At 40.4% G+C, this 18,548-nt stretch overlaps 1 protein-coding gene across 1 annotated transcript in view; it reads right to left on the bottom strand.

Moving 5' to 3' along the window:
* LOC144125394 (peroxisomal ATPase PEX1-like) overlaps positions 1 to 17,957 on the bottom strand; it is a 67,931-nt gene extending 49,974 nt beyond the window's left edge. The window contains exons 1-8 of the mRNA XM_077658745.1: positions 17,339 to 17,957; positions 15,732 to 15,875; positions 13,726 to 13,809; positions 11,254 to 11,365; positions 9,041 to 9,846; positions 7,443 to 7,560; positions 4,758 to 5,004; positions 1,039 to 1,268 (exon numbers count right to left, since the gene is read on the bottom strand). Of these exons, the coding sequence (XP_077514871.1) occupies positions 1,039 to 1,268; positions 4,758 to 5,004; positions 7,443 to 7,560; positions 9,041 to 9,846; positions 11,254 to 11,365; positions 13,726 to 13,809; positions 15,732 to 15,875; positions 17,339 to 17,434 (1,837 nt within the window). The 5' untranslated portion in view covers positions 17,435 to 17,957. The remainder of the gene's footprint in view (positions 1 to 1,038; positions 1,269 to 4,757; positions 5,005 to 7,442; positions 7,561 to 9,040; positions 9,847 to 11,253; positions 11,366 to 13,725; positions 13,810 to 15,731; positions 15,876 to 17,338) is intronic.
* Between the last annotated feature and the right edge of the window lie 591 nt (positions 17,958 to 18,548).

Below are 18,548 nucleotides of genomic sequence, written 5' to 3'. Positions count from 1 at the left end.
CCTAAGTATGTCTCCCCTGAAGCTCCTCATCTCTGCGAGATAAGCAGAGCCTTCATTTTCACCTTTCAAAGCCTTTTGGCTTTATAGGGTGCCAGTGCCCCATCAAATGGCTGAAGAAGAAATTATTTGGCCTGAAAAATTTGAACCAAGGCCCGACAGTTCTCCGAAACACGCAACTAAACTGTTGGGTTGGCATGTGCCGCCAATCACTAGTATTCTCAAATTGTTGTCGCTGCACCTCAGCACACCGTGTTAGTGCTCCACAATTTCCTTTTCAAAATTTTTGTAATCTTCCTGCCAATGCAGTAGACTTTAATCCTGCGTACTTTGTGGCATTCACCAAAAAGTCCATCGATCCAAGCAAACAATTCATCCCTCGGTTAATTCTGTAGCAAAGAGCATTCAAGGTGCGAATAAAAATATGCTTACTCGCTTTCACTCATGCAGAATGTTCACCTGTCCACAAGTCAACAGTGGAAGATCTTAGGAGAGAACACTGAAGCCCTTTCCTCACACACTGCTGTTTCCTAATCTGAGCCCCTTCTGGAACACTAAAAAGCATGGCACCAGCACACTTGGGGAGAGCCTGTGCATGTGCAATGCTTCACACATTCATATGGGAACAAGCTATTTTAGATTTTTTTTTTTTAGCGATGCACTCGTGAACACTCTTAACACCTATAGTGCAAACATCTGCTCCCCTGTTCATGCAGTTTTTCTTTTACCTTTAATTCTCTCTACTCTCCTCCTACTTTCTCTTCCTCTCTGCATAAGAGAAGCGTTTCCTAGCATCAGAAGGACACTGAATGTGCTTAGAGTTCGCCTAGGTATGCTACCGCATTTAAAAAATGGTGCCATCAGTACAAGGCATTTTAGAGCCCACTTGAAAAGGAGTTTTTTTTTTTTTTTTCATTCAGAGTACCGCTCAAAGATCCCAGGTATTACTTGAGCGATACCATTACACAGCAGTAGACAGTTTTTTTGGTGGCATCCTCGAAACGTCACTAAGAATTCTGTGAAACAATGACACATGCTCACCCCTCAAGGAACTGCACTGGATGAACTGAACATGAGCAAATGGGGGAGTCTGAAGCAGATGCAGGGCAAGCGATTTCGCCAAGGTTGATTTCCCACTGCCGCGCTGGCCCGTGATGAGCAGCACGTCCCCCACCAGTTGCTGCTGGCCACACAGTTCTGCAGCTACTGGCTGTGCTGCTGTCAGTAGCTTCAGCCGAGCCAGGCCTCTCTTACAAAGCCCCTTCACACCACTGGTGCAAGCAAAAAGGAAAAAAAAAAGAAATTTTACACTCCTGAGTAACTTGCATAACACACCGTGACTTGCATGGACATATATTTCTACGAAAAATAATTAAAGCACGAAACCTAGATGAAAGTGTTCAACTGGTACTCGCAATATATATACCAGCACACTTAAAAGCAAACTGCACTGTAACAAAATTCAACAAGTATTGTCACAACAGTACATTTTCCAGTGTATAAGGTAGGTGTTGTACTGATCGGCTTAGACAAAAATAAAAAAAAAACTATGCCAAATTCAATATTTTAAAATTGGATTTAACCGAAAAATTCGATTTAACCGAAGTAAGTATCTCTGACACGTACACCATGGCTAGCTGGCTGTTGAGTAGAAGTTACACAGAGTCAAAAGAGACTAATAACAAAGTACGCAAGCCAGGGGTGTGGTAGAATGGTGGTACCACTAGATTAAGGGTGTACGTGGCTTTCAGCAAAAATTTTATATTTCTTGACATTTTACATGAAATTTTTTAGCATATTAGAAATAATTTTATGACTACGCTTACAAAACTTCACTGGTATATCTCCAGAAAATTGTTTTCTAAGAAATATTTTTCTTTGAACCTTCTGCAAAAGTTGAAAAAAATGTGCCAGAAGGCTGGTTTAACAGTCAATGCATTCCCATTGGCATGCTACAGGTCAAGACATTCTTCTAATTTCTCACAAAGAGCAAATTTTGGTTTTCAATTCTTTGCGATGCGTGTCCACTGACATATCTAGACTGAGAAGAAAATTTAACACAATAAATTTAAAATTCACAAATTTTTTCTGAAAAACAAAGATTGTTTTGACCTGCAACATGGTCACAGGAGTGCAATAAAACAAACGGGGTCAAAATCGATAAAACAGCCGTGAAGAAATCAGTTCCACAAGGCGAGTATCTAAGCAGAAAACTAAGCAACGGAGAAAAATACCCATTATTCGAGCGTTTAAGCCCATTATTCCCTGCAGTCCATGAAACGATTTTTTTAGCACACTTCCCAGTCAATTTCAGCAATGAAACTTCACTACAGCATAGAAAACGAGGCATACAAGCAGACACAATTTCTCAGAAAATCAAGTTTTTTTTAGCCATTTTTTTGGGGATGTCAGAGCCACATCCACCCGCAGGTAGAGCAGTTGTATGTTCTTAGTTACTGCTCCAATACCTTACATGCCTTTCTAGAATGAGAGGCTCCACATCCTTCCTGTCTGCTGGCAAAATGCTGTTTGTTCACTGTCATCACCCATTTGAGACAGTTGCTTGGTTAAGTAGATTTCTCCACTGCATTTAAGGAAACTGGTGCAAAATTACATGTGGACATCACAAAAAAGCCTTGTGTCTTTGCTACTGCAACCGTTCAGCAGCATTTCCACCACTTCTGTCAATATGCAGACCACATTATGCCCTGCCCTTGCGTTAAAGTGAGTGCAACAACCAGAAGATAGCATGACAACCCAGTTTTTAGAAGTAAAGTTCCACTGGCATTTTTATCTGACAGCTCCATCATTTGGTTTGGTTTGGTTTATGGGGGTTTGACATCCCAAAGCAACTCAGGCTATGAGGGACGCTGTGGTGAAGGGCTCTGGAAATTTAGACCACCTGAGGTTATTTAACACTCACTGAGATCGCACAGTACATGGGCCTCTAGAATTTTTCCTTCATCGAAATTCAACCACCGCGGCCGGGATCAAACCAGTCTCTTTCGGGTCAGCAGCATAATGCCATAACCACTGAGCCACCGCAGCAGCTACTCTATCAATTAACTTCAGTAACTTGTTTTAATGCCAACAGCACTTCCTTGTACAAGCGTAGCTCTAAGTAGACCAATTGTGCTTTATTACTGGAAAATCATGCAGTTGTTCACGCTGATGAAGATGCCATGATAAACTCTAAGTCACTTTTCATTGCACAGGAATACCACATACATTGTCAAAAATAACAGTAATTAATTCATAGGAAATAACGCTCACCGAAAAAAGCTGAAAACTGCACTTTGAAATGAGCGTTCAAAAAGTGCGCTGAATTAAAAAAAAAATGAAAAGTGCAACCCCTGTGCATAAGCTATTTTCATCAATACATTTGCTGCAGCTTTCTCGACAAAGGAGGACGCCCCATAAGCAAAGTAAGCAAAATATAATCTAAAAAGTTGCATTTTTTACGCTAGTGAGAGGTCAAACGACAGTGTTTCACAGTTACTGTTGCAAGTGGATGAGGTGACATCCACATGCCTTGCTTCCACCTACCATAACTGCCGCATTTGTTTTTGAAAGTGGGACACTATACTGGCATAGTGCTGCGATCATTCATGAGCCACCAAGGAAACATGCCCTCACATCAGAAGCACAAAAATATCAAAAAAATTTGTGCACTGAAGCTTTGTAATTGCCCATAAGAATTTGGTGCACAGTCAGTTCAGAGAAGCTCATGAGAATAAAGAAAGTAGAGCACATCATAGCTACAACAACCAAACACCCCTAAACAGTCATCAACACAAGGCTGTCACATCAGCCATGCAAAGAGATGCGTCTCTTGCAAACATGACGTTTAGTTATCAGCTTTTCTAAAGGAAATATGGCTGTATGTAGAGAGGCGCAAGTCACACAAAGTTGTGGCTTGAGGGCTAGGAAATACAGTAGGTTTTTCACTCAATAAAAAAATGGAGTAATGCTATCCACACGGAGCCCTACTCAGTCTCTGTACTGCTTTACAAACTGCATCATTCCACTTTCCAATATTCCCCATTTCACTGCACTCTTCAACATTGGCTCCATGCCAAGCCCAAGACGTCACAAAAGAAACTAAAATATTTGTCACTATGCCAACTTGCCTTTCCAAGAAAGCAATGAACAATGTCCCTGTTTCAAGTTGAAGGTGGAAAATGATTTATGCCACTACAAAGTGCACAATACTACAAGACAGCGACCTTTCCTGTCCAGATACCGGACTCATTAGGATATGCATGGAAGAAGCTAATAATCGTTGACAGAAGGGAATGAAACCCATGACCACTACACAATGTGTGGACATCCTAGGTTTAGCTCCCACCAGCAGCACGCTGTCTTTTCATCCACTTTGCCAAATTATCTTTATACAAATAGTCTTTAATTGCAGCATCTATTACCTCAGGGTGTAAAAAGGAATGATTATATGCATGGAAACACATTTTCAGAACTAATGAAGTCCAGAAGAGACTGATATTGCAGTTCCTGCGTCCAATCAACAGAGGACCCTGCAATGCCCATTAAAAGACCCACTGCGGCCAGGTGCCAAATTATGTTCAGTTTCAAAGCTGGGCAGACCCACAGCATGTGGTGGGTGTTGGCTTGCACTTCTCGGGGCAGACAAGCACTACGTCCGCCTCAGAAGTCAGGCCTTGGTAATAAAAACTATTGCCTCCCTTCATAAACACATTTCTGGCGGTCACTTAGAGCAGCAGCCAGCCTTCAGCTTCACTCACCCAAGTTCATCAATCCTAGGAGCCTGGAGGTCTGGATCAAGGAGACTAATGTTTGAGACAGGCAGCTCTTTTGTGTACTTCTTTGAAGGCTGTGCTTTGGCAGCTTTCCCAAGGCAAATGTCTATATTACTTGAATCCATAAGAAAACTGTACTTCAGTACACCTTCACCATCTCGGCGAGTCTTTCCTGCATCTCCATTGTCACCCCTTTTGTGAGAAAGCTTGACTATAAAGTCTGTCTGTTCTCCTGCACCGAGAAGAAAGGCAGAAATCAATAATCACAATAATATTTTACAGTCATGTTATGTTTTTTTCAAGCAAGGCACCAAGAGACCTGGGCCTATGCAGCACCACTGTGACCTACACTAATCCTGTCACATTAATATCCACATTTTCCAAATCACAATCACATCCCAAAGAGCAGCAGATGCAATGTCAAAAGAGGGAAAATAAAACAAGAGAAAAAGATATGCAGTTAAATCTCACAATAACAATGGTTTACTATGAATTTATGGATACAACAATTCAAAAGTGATACCCTTTGGATGTCTCTGCAGAAACATGTTTAAGGACACTAGTTTTCCACGATTCTGCGATTCCTCAAAAAATCACGGATTTAAGCATTTTTCGTGCAATTTTGTGTTGGCAGCCAAATTCTCATTTTCTGATATGATACAAGTGTTGTTATGGACATCAGCAGGAATGACAGATCATTGGGAAAATGATTAATTTACCTTATTTGCACAAATACAACGCGACGAAGGCTTGAGACCTGAGGAACATTTTTTTAAATTTTAGTACGATTATATCAAAATCCCAAACTGTTCAGGCCAACTACAGCCGAAGGATGATCCGCTGCAGGTCAGGTTTCTGCCAGAAAAAAAGGTTGGAGTTTGCAGACGTGCCCAAATTTAGTCAAGAATCACCAGTTCTAGATTCTGAGCGGCAAGTTTACCTGAAAACTGCTCAATAACCGAATTTCAGAGACAAAAACCTTGCACCGTTCCTAAGCAAGACAAACAACATGAAGATTTCGATAGCTCGTCTTTCCGGGCTGGAATGAACGAAAGACCCAAACATTCTCTTTCACTACAGTCATTATAGAGACCTTGTCTATCAAATGAGCACCAATCTTTGAGTGAAGATAACATGAAACATTACTTGATGCTGAGTTACAACATCCACCTTCAATTTTAGAAGATGGACCTTTGAAGCATGCAATGCATGTGTTCAAAATAAACTTGCGCATTTTTTTTCACGCGTCTTAAGCTTCCCGCAGAATTTCGCAGATTCTTAATTCTTTATATGAGGAATTGTGCGAATTCTTTATTCTGTATCTGCAGAATTAGGAATTTTCCACAGAAGAAAGTTAGGGGCCTTACACATGTACCTAATATCTTGTTTTAATAAAGTAAACTTTCGCTCCTAGCAGTTGTAGCCAACCATTTTTATGCCATATCCAAAAAGAGCTAACCATACCATTCCATGTTCCACACTCACATCAGAAAGCTCTTCTGTTCTTGTCCAGTGTATGCCACACAAGTGTTGAACATAATGTCAGTCAGTGGCTCCTCAAAAATCAGCAAATAATGATGTAAACTTGCACTTTGCATTTCTGCTATAATGCAGCAACAGAGCTGCACTTCATCGCAAATCATCCCCTCACAAAGACTGAAACTTCCCTCTGAATTTATACGGTTCCCAAGATTGAAGTTGGAAACAGCTGTCACGCATGCTCAAAACGGTTCTTCCTCCTTTTTTGTTTGTTTTTGAGTGGTTTGGCAACAAAAACCAGAGTGCTATAGCAGTCTGTGTCAAGCTATGAAGTTTTAAGCCAACAGTGAAGCACTAGGTGCCCCTCTTGGTGTCGCAAACGCCGCTTGTGCAAGCATTCTACCGCTTCGTCACTGCCACATTTTCTTCCCTGGTGTCAATGTGATGAGACAAAAAACGACAGTGCGAATGGGCTTCGAAATCATCTATGTCAACATTTGTTTCAAGCTGTTTAAAAATGCGTTGTCTATGCTTATTTTCCAAAAGTTCAAGCTGCGTTAAGCTAGTGTGTTCTTGAGTGTATTGCCTGTGTTGTCACGTTATGTTTACTTATCTGTATCCCACCCTGCTAAATCCCCGTGGGATTGCAGTACATGCAAAAAAATAAAAATAAAAACGTGTTCTGTTAAATTTGTTTCTATACTAAATTACTCCACTTTTTGGCCTGCCCTACCTCTTGCACACCTCATCAGGCATGCAATACTCAGGGTCAAGGCTGCCTTTGACCTCGACCATGAGAGAAACACTAGCAGTAACAAAAAAGAGAAAGAAAGATCAGCACACCTTCACCCTCGTTAAAGTAAGGTTTGACTCAAAAACAGGGAAAGAAACTATTACAACCGACTTCATGCAAAAACTTTCCTCACAAGTTTTATGGGAAAGCATTGGTACCAATTATGCAATTCAAGGACAAGGTTAGCCCAACTGTAACATCAAGTGTGATTGTGTTTCTGAATCCACATTAACAATGTGGAATTGAAGTGCATTACATCTGCACAACAGCCATTAGCCTCAACAGTAATTTACTAACACACCTAAATAACCAGACTCTCATGTTTTGCCTGCATGAAGCAAATATAAAATTATCTGAAATGATAATATAGTAATCTGCTGAGAGCCTGAAATGCTCACCACCGTCATGTTTCAGCCTCAAAAGACCTCCAGATGAAAGCACAAGTGGGTATCCACACGATGATATGCTGTTACACCATGACCGAAAGGCACTAGAGATGTTGTGCTTCGTGAACTTCTGAAAAAAGACAAAGCATGTGCGTCAAGCAAAGGGACCTGATAAGAGCTTACTCACTTTAACTCTTCACAGTGTCCAAATGCCTAAGCACAGCACAAGCTCAGCAAATAAATATTCCATAAATTATTAATTCCAGAGCCCAAGCACAATACATCCAGAATTCTGGGTAGGTTGGCTGCAGTATCTGAAGACATAGAAAATGTGGCACACGATGACATTACACACAGTAACAAAGTCGTAATTATCAGTATTCAAGAGAAAATAAAAAGATCTCGGCGTTTCGCCCCCTCTGACAGCAAACAAACTCTGTGCGCGCCTAGTCCGCTTTCAGAGTTATATTTCTGTAGCGTGAAGTTTTCACTCCAACAGAGGAAAAGTGTCAGAACAAACACTGTCAAGAGGACACGCTTATGAAAAAGTGATTTTTTTTGTCAAAAAATCACATTTTTTTTATTTTTGCTTGTTCTATTACGCGCAAACCAGTCTCGTTCATGTCCCACAATACCAGCATCGAATATAGACATGAAATTATTAAACCCGCGACGCAAACATGCCAAATGATAAAAAAAAACAAGCACAACAGAGCTATTTTCACGACGGCAACAAATTTAGGTAGCAGCATTTCCCGCCACTGCAGTGCTATGCACAGGTAAAGGAAGCCTTCTTGTTTCAGATCATTCTCCAGCACTTTCATAGCTCGAAAAAAAATAATTTAACCTAGAGGTTTTTATGTCCCCAGAAGCTGCAATGCCATCGTATCTTTAATCACTTGGGACCCTTCTTTCATGCACCATGACATTAGTGCAGTTACTCTCGTTGCATCACAATGAAATTTGGTATGGATATGCTTTACTACATGCAAAATGCAGCTACACTATTTTTATTGCAATTTGTACCAGGAAGTGGGAGTCTATATAATTTTTGAAAGGTTCTTAAATTTTATACATGGCAAACTTTTTTCTCATTGTATAAACGAACTAGTCTGAAAATGAGATGTTTCTCAGCGCTGTTGTGTGTATATCTGGGAGAAAAAAGCACACAAAAACATTCCTATATTTCAAATGCATGGCCTGCAACAATTTAACCAAGCAAGATAGGCAAAAAATGAAACAGATTTAAAAAGAACTGACAAAAATCTTCAATTGCAAAATTTTTAGTCACCTGGCACAAATATTAACAACTTTTGTTCTGGAGCATGTCCCCTCAAGGGAAGGAAACTGCAGTTGAGGGCAGACTAGAGTCACATGAAATGAAACGCTCAGGAATTTTGTCGGAACAACATGGACATGGCTGGCACAAAACAGGAGCAATGGGAGGACATTGGGATGGGCCAATATCTCGCAGTAGATCAGATCTAGCTGCTGCTGATAATAATAATAATAAACTTAAAAAGTAACATGGTGACCAGAAATGTAGCAGATTCACTGGACAGTAACCGCACAGTGGGAGCATCAGCCCCAGAAATGGTCAGTCCACTCACCGTCCTCCCTAATGGGCACAAGGTAATTGAGCCCAAGGCAGCAGATTGCTCAGATATCGAATGTGACTTCAACTCCACTTTGCTTGCGTAGTCAAGTCCCAGCTGCCGCCGAAGGGTATCACTCACGAGCACCAAGTCAGTGCCATGCAAGATGAGGAAGTCTAGCCATTCTGAGGGAACCACAAACACTCGTACAAAGCAAATTTCACAGTCGGGCAGCATTCCCTCAGTTTTCTGCTTTTGTGATGTGCTTGACTCTCCCTTTGAGTCTGAATGTACCTTGTCAAATTTCTCTTGAGGTGATGCGATCTTTTCAATGGAAGCAATGAAGGTTACGATTGAGTGGTCATCGCTGCCAAGCACACCTGCCGGAATTTGAGATCGTGATACAAAAACAGTAGTTGGGTGATCGTGCAACAGTTTCTCAATGCTATCATGGTCCCCACATAACTGCACCGAGCAGAACTTGCGTGGAATCACCCTGGCAGTGAAGCAAACGCTTCTGTAGCATGAGAGCACTTCTTCAGCACGCTGTTCTGTGGGTAGGGAATCATACCACTGACTAGTTGCAGGTGGTGACTGTGTTCCTGGTCGGTTAAGAATAGCCATAGGAAGGTGCAGAATTTGGGTAAGCCAAGACGCACTCGCCGCAGCAGCAATGCTATGCGAACCATCAGCTTGATCTGACACTCTGGACAAAGTGCTATGATTTGTCTCTCCTCTTGACTCGGGGCTTGTGTCCTGGTTAACAATCACACAAGTTTTCGCAACAAGAATAACAGGTGTACACAGTGGCACAACAGATTCTGAAAAAGAAAGAAAATCCACATTAGACTAACCTGAAACTGTCACAAAACAAATGATATTGCCACAACAAAGTGACAATGCATAACAAAAGTTACTTGTGGTTTCAAAATATCCAAAGATTTTTACCATCACTCCTGATATTTTGCATTGATAATGCTGAAATAAAACCAGTAACCCCAAAAATCTGTGTTGAATCTAGTAGCCCATTAAGGCTGTAATGCCTGGCATGCCATTTATGATAAATACTGCAAAAATGTCAATAGTTTTGTCTATGCAAGCAAAAGGATATCAAGCTCTCCCAGCAGTGTACGAAGTGCATTCCCCAACCTATTTATGAAAGCGGCGTCAAAATTTCAGTTGCCAGGAATACAGAAGGCAAGCATGCTAAAAGACCAATCACTGCACAAGGCAATCCTATCAACAAACAAAAATATGAAGGGGTGTACTACTACATAAGCAATTGATTAAGTTAATTTGGGTTTATGGGTTAACGTCCCAAAGCGACTCAGGCTGAGGGACGCCATAGTGAAGGGCTGCAGAAATTTTGACCACCTAGGGTCCCTTAATGTGCACTGACATCACATAATACATGGGCCTTTAGAATTTCACCTCCATCGAAATTCGACCCCCGCGGCCGGAACCGAACCTGCGTCATTCGGGTCAGCAGCCGAGCGCCACAACCACTGAGCCACCGTGGCAGCAGGAATAAGTTTGAATTTTGTTATTGGTTTATTTCATGTGCCTGAACATGTCTGTGTAGATTTATCACCTTTATATACTCAGAAATTAGCCACGTTTGCTATTTATTCATACAATAATAATTTTCTAAATAAATCTGTCACTTCTTTACATTTCTACCATACAGGGGCCAGTAAAGATGAACTTCATTTTAGGAAACTTCATTTTGTCCTCAGTGTCCCTTTAAGCAACATCAGAAAGAATCTATGCTCATGAAAAAAATCTAGTTCCAATACGTAGGCACATCAAAAACCAGTTTTCAGCTTCGGTATATAGTTGACAGACCAAATGTTATTACTGCTTTGATATAATAGCAATGTACCTTAATGCTGGCACTTGGTAATTGCTTTCTTATACTGCCACTACATGCTTGTAGTTTAAATGCAGGCACTTATTTTGCTCTCATGAGGCATTTTATATAAACAGTATATCAAGCCAAAATAATTGCAATGCATAATAGGGTGGTTCGTTGCCTTCAAGACCATATTTTGATTATTTTATTCCTCGTGCATAAACCACAGCTAGAAACATGAAAACACAGAAGCTACTTCGTATATGAACTGCAAGCGGTTCTTTTGAATAAAGAACAGAAAAAAATGTGGCTACAGGAGTTTCTGTGAACAGGGTTGAATGATAAGGTAAGTTTATGTCAACAAAAATTGACTCACCAATATTTACAAAAATACGAGACGATGATGCCCACACAGGAAATTTCATGCCACTCCAGACTACGCGAACTTGTTTCATCAAAACACTTTCAAGGGAGGTGGCACACTCAGCCTGGAACAAAAAGGAACCAAATGCAATTGAGAAAACAAAGGTGCTGTTTATTATTTATCTATTTGTACATACTACTGCAATCCCATATTTTGGGATTTCAGCATGATGGGAGAAAAAAATAGACACAATACAATGGCAAAGCATGAATAAGCAGTTGCAGGTTGAAGCAAAACACAAGTAACAAAAGAAAGGCGTCCGTATCAAACAACATTACTGAAGGAGGGAAGCAAATGATGTCAATGATGATTGCAAAACTTCAATGTCACTAGGGTTATTGCCGTCATTTGCAGTTCTTGGAGAAAAATGAGTACTCATAAAAGTTCATGTGCAGCTGAAATGGAGCTGTTGTTAAAGCATGTCTTTGTTATGGGAGCAATTAAAAGCTTCCAAAGGATTTTATGGGTTTATGGGGAATTAATGTCCCAAAGTGACTCGTGCTATGAGGGATGCCGTAGTAATGAAGGGCTCTGGAAATTTTGACCACCTAGGGTTCTTTAACGTGCACTGACATCACACAGTACACGTGCTTTTAGGATTCCACCTCCATCGAAATTCGACCGCTGCAGCCAGGATCAAACCCACGTCTTTTGGGTCAGCAGCTGAGTGCCATAACCACTGAGCCACCGCGGCGGCTTCCAAAGGATGTTTTGCTGACACAAAATATTCAGGCAAAATTCTTCAGGCACCACAGAGCCCTGTTTCAGGCACGTTCACTGCATTTAATATTAATTAGTTAGCAAAGTGCACCACCCATAAGGGTGGTTGCACAGGAAATAGTTACAATCAATTATTAAAATGTTTTAATGAATATTTAGTTGAGCACTGTGCAAAGAAAAACGCAAAACAATTAACAGCTGTGCCACCAGAAAAACTTTCAGCAGAACTACTGAAGAAAATCAAGAGTGAACTTTTGATGCAGGCAGACAATTCAAAATAGAGAAAGGCATTAAAAATGCGACAAAGCTAAGCTGCATACTGCAGGGCTTCTGCATCTGTACAGCTCCTTACTAAAACTGAGAACCTTCTTTTATGAGTGCCCCAATCTTTCAAACATGTTGTTAGCTCCAAAAGTAACCTTAGGTCATGGTAATGAAAGGGCGTCTCTGCATACATCCCTTTAGGGCAGAAAAAATGTGCCTTCAACATTTAAGATTGACTGAGGCAAATTATGACAATTTTTGACCTTAGAAATATATGAAAACTGTTAAGAACAGTATTACATCAACACAGTTACCAAGGCCTAAAATCACTATGCAGTCTTAATTTCCATTCCAGAAATAAACAAGCATGAATGCTTTCAAACCAATGCCATAGTCCTGTACAAATAGAACCCATGACACACAGAATTGCAGAAATTATTTCACTATTTTTCTTTGCCAAGGTCGTCAATAGCTTGCACTTGCTGTTGTGACAACAAAAATTTTGCAGATGATAAAGCATGTTACAGTCCACATGACAAGGACACCCCAATTAGCTTCCAAATCCAGTTTTTCAAATGAAGATAAACCAAAAGGCCTGTTTATCAACAGAAAGAGCACTCCATAAGCACCAAGTAATTGTTGAGTGCAGACAAGGAGAATAATCATCAGCTGGCTTTTTACTGTCATATAGCGTGACCTTGTGTAATAATTATGACAACAAAGTATTTATTTATTTGCTTAATTTTACCCTCAGGGTCATACAGGCATTGCAGAGGGGAGTGGGCAGAAAATAAATTAGTTGGCTCGTTTCCTTCCAGAAAGGTGCCCTGAACCATGTGTAGACTTGAGAAGAAGTGCTAACACCTTTAGAGTAGTAATCAGAACACCATTTGCAAAACATCTCAAGGACACAGTGAACTTAATTAAACTGGCTCCAGGTAAATAAGGTTTTTATTTTATTTATTACTTCGTAGAGGTTGCAAACAGCACTGACACCTTTTCTAAATTTTTTTTTCACTGTACAGAAAAAATCAAGTGCGACCTTTCTCCATCTCCTCGAAAAGACAGCAACAAATATTTACTATCAGAACAAAATCAAAGAGCGAAATAAGAGATTGTCTTATAGAGTTAATCAAGAACTGCTCATTCTAATCAGCCTACCTAAAAAATCATGCAATGTAAACACTCACTGTGGAAGTTAAAACTTAAGGAAAAACTGAGATCAGTTGTTGGTCATTAGTATGATTGCAATGATGAGCCATCTTAAAGAGTACAATTTTGTAAACAATAGGTGCTAAGCTCCCCCAAATACATCTCCCATTAATCATCTGCTTTAGGAGGAATTGCTATGCAACATCCCAAAATACTGCCGCATTTCACGTTTTTTTTTTTTTTTCCCTAAAAGCCTACGGCATCCAGCAGCGAGAGAATCATTCTCACAATCTTTTCATAGTCCCTGTAGTTTGATGTTTTCACCATGACCTCCTCTGCATCGTGGACATCTTCCTGTCTCCTCAATATGACCTGTGAAAAAAAATTTTGAGAAAAGACAGTGCCTGGTATGACTTTAGGTGCAATTCTACTATTTTCCGGTCTCAATAAAGCCTCTACAATACTACTAACACAGCATATCAATCACATATGCATTCTCCAATAATCATTTATTCATTGAAAAATATTTTGCTGGCCTCCAGAAATTTATTGAGTTGGAGACAGCACAGGAGCATGGTTACTACGAAAATTATCAAGTAAATTGAATGTGCAACACCAGCAGAATTTACATAAAGAGACCCACAAATAACCCCAGCGAATGAAGTTCACTTCAGAAAGAAAGACTATTAGCCCTATCAAACAAAACCAAAGAAAGAATGCATGAAAAGGCAAATAACTAAACTGTGTGAAATGGAGCAGTAAAAAGCAAATTAATCTATTCACCTGCGAACCAAAGTGATGAATAAATGCAAGCATAGCTAAACAAAGTAAAACTTAAAAGAAGTTGCGAATGGCCGCCTCTGCAGCATAGCACGCACCCTGAAATGCGGTAAATATCGCAATTCAGCTTCGTCCACATTTGATTTTGTTGGCGATCTAGGTAACAGTAACTCTCATGACGCTGCCTCATCATCCAACTTTAGTTCAGACAGCGAGAAAAACTCGAGAAATAGCCCAGGATATCGGTGGCAGCACCTTAGTTAGTTTCTTATTTGGACCTATTTTGCCCGACTCAACAGCCGTTCTGAAAAGGGTATTGATGCTGACAATGTTGTTTGACTCATTTGTGGGTTTTCCACATTATTTGGGCTGGATTTGGTATCATGTGCACTATAATGGGTTCACCCAACTGTTTCACCAAATGGTGCACCCAACTATAGGTCCTAAAGTGATTGTTTTCTAGCCAGTAAACTGCAAGAACTCTGACTGTTAGAAAGAACTTTGAAACTGTTACAAAGCTAGAACTCCGATTTTTTTTTCAGAACTATTTGCTATTGGATTTGCAGACATTTTGTACATTCCAACGTGGATTTAATTTTTTTTTTCTCGATACAGCATACCTTTGTAAGTCGATACAGCATATCTTTGTTGTTCAAATTACATCTAAAAAACTGGATTTCGTAAATAAAATTGGTTTATGGTTTATGGGGTTTAATGTCCCAAAGCAGTTCAAGCTATGAGGGACGCAGTAGTGGAGGGCTCCAGATAATTTCGACCACCTGGGGTTCTTTAACATGCACTCAAATTGCACAGCACATGGGCCTTTAGCATTTCGCCTCCATCAAAATGCAACTGCCGCGGCCGAGATCAAACCCGCGTCTTTCGGGTCAGTAGCCGAGTGCCATAACCACTGAGCCACTGCGGTAGCTCATAAATAAAATTAAATAAGACATGAAAAACTTTAGCAAAGCCCACATCATTAAAAAGCGTATTTAGTTGACTTCATTTTGATGTATTGTATTAAATTTTAAACCTCACAGTTCTTGGATCAAAAAATTTAACAAAAATCCACAAATTACGGCTATTTTTCCCATGGTAGGGAAGAAGTTAAGGGGGCACCGGCCTCTTTTCATCTCCACTAAGAATGCGAGAGAGCCATCAGGGAACGAGACCTTTTGTTCAAAAACAAGCCTTGTGGCAAAGTTGACTTAGAGTTCAGTGAATGGTCAGTTGCAAAATAAGTGAGGCTTACAAAAAAAGATTAACAACAAGAGGCAAGCACACCAGTACAGCTGGCTTTGTTCGTAAAACACACTTAAAATTTATTAAAATAGCAGTCAACATTAAACCTACATCGCTTTAAACTTAAAAAAGCAAATCCTTATAAAAAGCAATGGAACCTTAATTTGATATATGATAATTAAGTTATAAAAACAATTAATGATTACTTCAAGACAAGCAAGCTAAAAGGTAAATGACTCCAACAAATTTTTGCATCAGTTGTTTGAACTCACCTCTTCTCCATCAGAGAAGCCATACAGTGTTGCGAAATCACCATCTATCTCTATGCAATTACTATGTGTCGTTTCTCGGCTCCACGACACAAATATGTTGCTCATTGCTTGAACAGAAGTTATTTTGTAAACAATAACCTTGCTCTGGAAAACGAGAAAAATCTTTTACCAATTTTCAGCAGATAATCACACAAGTCACTGTACATGATAAAGAATATAGCAACACAGCACAGTTTTGACCACAACGGCACCTTTACTGTATAAAATGTGTCCTTGACATGCGAACTTTAGCATATCGAATAGTTTGAATGAACAGCCATTGAAAAATGATTCAGAGTTGGAAAAGGCTGCACAATAAGTAAAAGTAAATTGCGGGTTTAAGTCCCGGATTAATTTAGGCCACTTGGTGCTTCTAATGTGTGCTGACGTCTCACAACATACACGCGTTCTCATATTTCACCTCCATTAAAATATGGCAGCAGCGGCCACAATCAAACCCGCGACCTTGGGATCAGCAGCTGAACACCGAAGCCACTGAGTCACCACTGAGGGTCTGCATGATATATACAGAATTAGAGATAGTATTGGTCGTAAAAATGTTAGTGACCATAAATTGAAGGCACAAATATTAAATCTGTATTCATTCGCACATGTCAAACTTACGAGCTCTCTTTTACAGTCTACAGAAAGTTCTTGTCAGGTTGCCTACATCCAAACACTCTGAAAGACTTACTAAACGATATGAAAGGTTCCCTCACAAGAACAGAGAAAAATGACACACTGATGCATTCGACACCAATGTCACAGCTTCTATCAAAAGCGTGACGACATGACTTACTTGCAGGTTTCTTTTTGCAAAGAGGAATAGCATTCCACTGCACCAAGTCCATTACATTTAACCACAGAGTTAAAATGTATTCACTGTGACGATAAAGCAAAAGTTCACTGCTCCATGGTCGTGTCTGCTAGTGAGCAATGTGATGAGTGATGTTAACAAGTAAGGGATGTTTTTACAGGCTCCTTACTGAGCTTAAAAGACAAAGAAAACCAAGAGAAAGAAAAAGATGGGTTCTTTCCATCATGAGCCATTACCAACTTGCCCAAATTGCTGCTTTACAACTACATATAAGGCAAACAATGACAAGTACTTTCCGTCATGAGCCATCCCCAACTTGCCCAACTTGCTGCTTTACTACAGCACATTCTTGTTTAATCACCTGCATGTGATCCTGATTGCAGTTTTTTACTGAAACAACGAAACAGTGCCCTCACTCTTGGCACTCACTCACAATGAATACTTGTACATTTCTCCGAGCAAGAAACCGAATCGAACGCCGAATGTCGAACTGTACCAAAATTTTACTCTACCTTGACCCTTGTGCACACAATGAAAATGACAGCTGAGGTCCTGTTCAATACAGGGCGTACTTATCAAGCAGTCGACGATTTCTGATTTACCTTGATTTCCAAATATAATGCTGGGAGCAATGGGTAAAGGGACTTTTTCCACGTCGTCAGATAAAGTACGACAAGAAAACATCCAAGACACGCGACAAATAAACACCTGCAGCAAGCACGAACTGTAGACGGCATATAAGGTTACTTACATTGTAAGATGCTTGCTTCGCCCATTCTTTGGGAATGTTAATGAAGCACGATTGAGAAGGAGAGAATTTTAGCCTTGCAACCTGTAGTGCAGCCATGCTCGACTACGCTAAGGTCATGAAGTCCAAACTTGCTGCAAAAATGACAGAAAACGACAAGGCAGGATGCTATGTAGCTACACCCTCTATGCTCTGCATGTCAGACAAGGAAACAACTGGAGAAAGAAGTTATCAGGTGCTCCAAGCTGTTATCAAGAAAAATGTGCGACGACATCCGTATCTTGCAATTCACTGCAATGCTTCCTGGTTGTTACGAACGTCTGCTCCCAAGCGCACTTCGCTCCAACAACCACATGCTACCCGAAAGTAAACAGTAGTCCATGCCCCCTTGCGTCCAGTAGACGCAGTAGTCGTTCCAATTCTACGCCAACGTATTTGTTATGATGCTGATGACAGCACAACCGCGATAATTCACTGCACCAGTCCACAACAAAGTCAACCTCAAAGTGCAAAATGCACTTTGAGTGTAGAATGAACCAGCGGCTTAATGCGTAACCAGAAGATATGAAAGAAGCAACACAGCCACAGCATTCGGTTAATCACAGCCACCAAAACGCATTTTTTATTGACCACAAATACCACCATACATCACAGATAGACCAACGTTACTAGACAGATGGCCAACGAGTTTTTGCTTCTGCCACGCAGCAGTCAAAAGCGCCAAATTCGAACAGATACATTGTTGGGCAAGTTTGGTTGGTTCATGACGATGGAAGGGCAGTTTACGCAAAAAAAAAAAAAAAAAATTCACAAGACGGGATATTGTACTGTCCTCTCTTGTGAATTTCTTTATTTTTTCTTTGCGCAGCCTACCTTTCCATTCAAATTTTTGAACAGTTAGGCCGCATTTACACAACATTTATGTGCTACAAATCTAAGACCCTCTTTTTGAAGCCAGTGGCTTTTACTATGAATCGGTGATGACTAAACCAGGAAATGAAAATTAGTGGACCATGTAAGTTGCAGATGTCGCATTAGAAATAACATATACTCGTAAGCGTCCACTCTGCCATCTCTGTCGCAAACATTATGCGAAGGTGACGGCGGATCTGAACTCGAGCAACTAGCGCGAACATTGTGAAAAATCGGCAGTGGGCGCGCTCTCTGAGGCAGTCAAATCGTCATCTTAAATGTTCTGAAAACAGCCCAAAAA

Source organism: Amblyomma americanum, chromosome 3 (genome assembly GCF_052857255.1).
Source record: "Amblyomma americanum isolate KBUSLIRL-KWMA chromosome 3, ASM5285725v1, whole genome shotgun sequence".
NCBI classification, from domain to species: Eukaryota; Metazoa; Arthropoda; class Arachnida; order Ixodida; family Ixodidae; genus Amblyomma; species Amblyomma americanum.
This window is presented reverse-complemented; position numbering and strand designations above follow the sequence as displayed.